Raw genomic sequence first — 3477 nt, forward strand, 5'->3', positions numbered from 1 at the left:
AAAACCATAATGGTGTGGACAGGATGGCTATAAGGGGAGAAGGGAGGCCATAAAAAAAAGAAAATTAAAATTAAAATCATTTTAGAAGTTGTGGAGCAGCGTTGCAAAACTTTTATTTTGAAACAAACAACCGGATGCGCTCTTTATCTTGACGCTCTCTTTTCGGCCAAACGTCAATATGCGCGCTAGTAAACACTCGGCCGTGTGCTCCTCGCACAGACACGCACGCGCGCAGACAGAAAGACAGACAACACACCTTTGGCAGTTCCAGCACGCGGGGCTGACCCACTACAGACGCGGAAGCCTCCAGACTGGCTCGGCTGTCTGCGGCGCACTTGTTGTCACAACAGAGGTGAGGAAATCAACTGTAGTTTGTCATTTAAGATGTCGTAAAGGTCTTTTGGGAAAACRTGTTGTGGGGGTGAATGCGGCTCTTGGAAATAGGAAATGTGTTGTTTAAGCAGCTGTGTAAGTGGGCTTTTGTTGGAGAACTTTTTTAAAATCAAATTAATGTTTTGTAACCTTTGCAGGAAACTGCGCACACAAGAGCAATAATAATAATTTGAGCGCACATCAATATARTAAGAAACAATCAGCTGTTTGAGGTTGACTTTTACTGCCAAAAGTTTTGATAAGAAGAATCAAATTGTTATTATTTTTTTGTTTTAGTCACTCTTCAAGCATCAAGGTGCAGGGAGGTCCCAGGTTCGAATCAGAATCCCGTAGCGACGCAAAGCCAGGATGTAGTGATAGTATAAGGAAGCTGGAGTGTTTACTTTTTTGGGAAGGGGCTGGTGATAAAGCATTAGGTAATTAGCCTATCTGAGGCTGCAGACTGAGTGACGCCAGCTTCCATAAAGCAGCAGCAGCAGAGGAGGACTGATGCAGCACTGTCTCTAATAATAATAAAAAAAAACATAATAAAGATCATCATCTGTCTGCCCACGTTAGATAAATTCACAGAGGTTTTCTTTTTGGAGCTGATTCTAATCAGACTCATTTAATGTGTAAAAAGTCACAAATAATACTTACAAAAAACATTTTTGACAATGTCTGTTAGCAAAATGTCCTATGAACCACTGGACAGATTTGAATGAAACTTTCAGAAAGTAGTGACTGGACATGTGTCTACAACTGACTAACTCCTGGAGTCAATCCAATTTGAAACGGACACTAAAGGCAGTCAAGATGACCAAACACAAAAATGACTATAGTTCTGTCAGTTTTGTAGACATTGAGCTGAATTTTGACTTGGTAGTAGCTAAGAGCCATATACAAAACATACTCTGAGTGTGACATCTTGGGATGTTGCATGCAACTGCATTTTTTTGTTTTGTTTTGTTTTTCTTTCCATGTTTGGATATATTGCTACAACTCTTAGATGATCTCAGTTTAGAATTTTTGCATGAATGGTGCTAAAATTAAAATTTCCGTACGAATCGATTTTGAAATCGGGTGCACATAGATCTGGCATTGATGATGTGCAAAAGTRTATTTTTTTATTACCAAAAATGCTCTGACATGAAACCTTAAAGCCACACTTCTAACAAAAACATTAAGGAGATCAAAGCTAAAGATGCTGCTCGTGTTATTCTGTGCGCTTCATTCCAGGTATGTGTGTAATATTCAGCACAGCCAGAGAGACAGAAACACAAGGACTCGGTGTCTGTCTCCCTCCCTGTCTCCCGCTCCCCCTCCTGCTCTGTGATGTGTTCTGGCCAGACAGTATGGCTCCTGGGCGTCAGTGGCATGATCATTGAAACAGAGGCCAGAAAGGACATTCCTCATTGTTGGGGAATCTAGAAACGAGCCTGGCCATCTTACTCTGTCTGAAACCATTTTGTTTCCCATTTAGAGAGAGAGAGAGAAAAAAAGTGAATTTTGCAGAAGCACCCTGCTCATTATGGAAATCCACCTTTTAAAAGCTCGATTCATTAAATGTGGAGCTCCTCATTGTGTCAGGCCGGCTTATCACCTTAGTGACAAAACCCTAAGATCTCTGTGCCACCATGCAGCTGTTTTGGCTGAACTAATACAATCTCTCATCGTGTCTTTTGCCAGATGATTGAAACTTGACCTGGATTTCTGGCGGCGTGAGGAATCACCATCCCAGCAGGAGGCTCTGAAGCCAAAGATCTCTCCTGTGCCAACACAGAGAAAGGATTTAGGGTTTGCACTGCGCTGGCTGGAGTCCAGCTCCTTCGCCCGAGCTGCTCGGAACTTACAGCGGAATATAAAGAGAGAAAAAAAGGGCCTGTGTTTACACAAAGTCATCAAGCCACCTCTTTTATCTTTACCTCCTTTTTTTTCACGTCTTTGTCCTGGCTGCTCATTATTTACCTCCTCACTCCCGTCCTCAAGGGTGCTATTATCCCATGAGCAGGACCCATCGGCTCATCTTGGCACCCCATTTATCCGTCTCAAAATGAACTCTTCCACCTCCCTCACATCCTTGTTCTCCTTCACCAGCCCGGCGGTGAAGCGTCTGCTCGGCTGGAAGCAAGGGGACGAGGAAGAGAAGTGGGCAGAGAAGGCCGTGGACTCTCTGGTGAAGAAGCTGAAGAAGAAGAAGGGAGCGATGGAGGAGCTGGAGAGGGCCCTCAGCTGTCCTGGCCAGCCCAGTGAGTGTCTTTTGTGTCTGATTTTTTTTTATGTGGCYTTCATAAACAATCTGAAAAGTCACATTTTTTTCTCTGACATAAGATGATTTTAATTATAGGAAACAACGCACCAAAAGAACGTAATGTTTGGACTTTTATTTTTCATCGTTTGCTACATTTTAGCAGAGTGAATGTCTCATTGTTGGTCTTCTGATGGACTATCAATCTTTCCAACGAGGGAAGCAATTCTATTTCCAACTTTTATTTAATTTGGACCCACTAAAAGCTGTATGTGGTAGGGACTATATAAATGTCTACTGTGACAGCTCTTCCAATTAAGTGTTATTAATGGTGATTCGGTTAGAGCAGAGACCGGACGAGCTCTCCTACTGTCAACTTGGCTCAGGAGTTATTAAAAATAAAGGGAAAGGATGCAAAAAGCAGTTAAAGTATTTATTAAAAGCAATTTTAAATCCAAATGACCTAATAATAATGTCAGAGTTTAGGTTAGCAAGATCCGTCGTGACATTATGGAGCCATTTTGAATCAGGAAAAACTCAGATTTTTCTTACTAAATGTGCAAATGATCTCACTTCAAGGCAAAAATCGTACATTGAAATAAAACGACAAAACATAACATTGTTAAATTAGCTTCATCTCAGTGACAACACACTGCTTACACAATGTTATATGTCATTTATTATTTAATTTGCTGCCAAAAGTTTTGTAATTTTACTTAGAATGATCATTTTATTGTCATAGTTAATATAATAATTTTACACTGCTAACATTCTTCAAAGTGATAGATAGATAGATAGATAGATAGATAGATAGATAGATAGATAGATAGATAGATAGATAGATAGATAGATAGATA

General features: G+C 40.7%; 1 protein-coding gene across 2 annotated transcripts in view; it reads left to right on the forward strand.

The window, feature by feature from the left end:
• Positions 1-235: 235 nt before the first annotated feature.
• Positions 236-3477, forward strand: part of smad9 (SMAD family member 9) — a 7750-nt gene continuing 4508 nt past the window's right edge. The window contains exons 1-2 of one of the 2 annotated variants that reach the window (XM_014003293.1): positions 236-352; positions 2062-2621. In XM_014003293.1, coding sequence (XP_013858747.1) covers positions 2426-2621 — 196 coding nt within the window. In that variant the 5' untranslated portion in view covers positions 236-352; positions 2062-2425. The remainder of the gene's footprint in view (positions 353-2061; positions 2622-3477) is intronic. The other variant, XM_014003294.1, reaches the window with a different exon arrangement.

The sequence above is a fragment of the Austrofundulus limnaeus genome, unplaced genomic scaffold, assembly GCF_001266775.1.
Source record: "Austrofundulus limnaeus strain Quisiro unplaced genomic scaffold, Austrofundulus_limnaeus-1.0 Scaffold17, whole genome shotgun sequence".
Classification (NCBI taxonomy): Eukaryota; Metazoa; Chordata; class Actinopteri; order Cyprinodontiformes; family Rivulidae; genus Austrofundulus; species Austrofundulus limnaeus.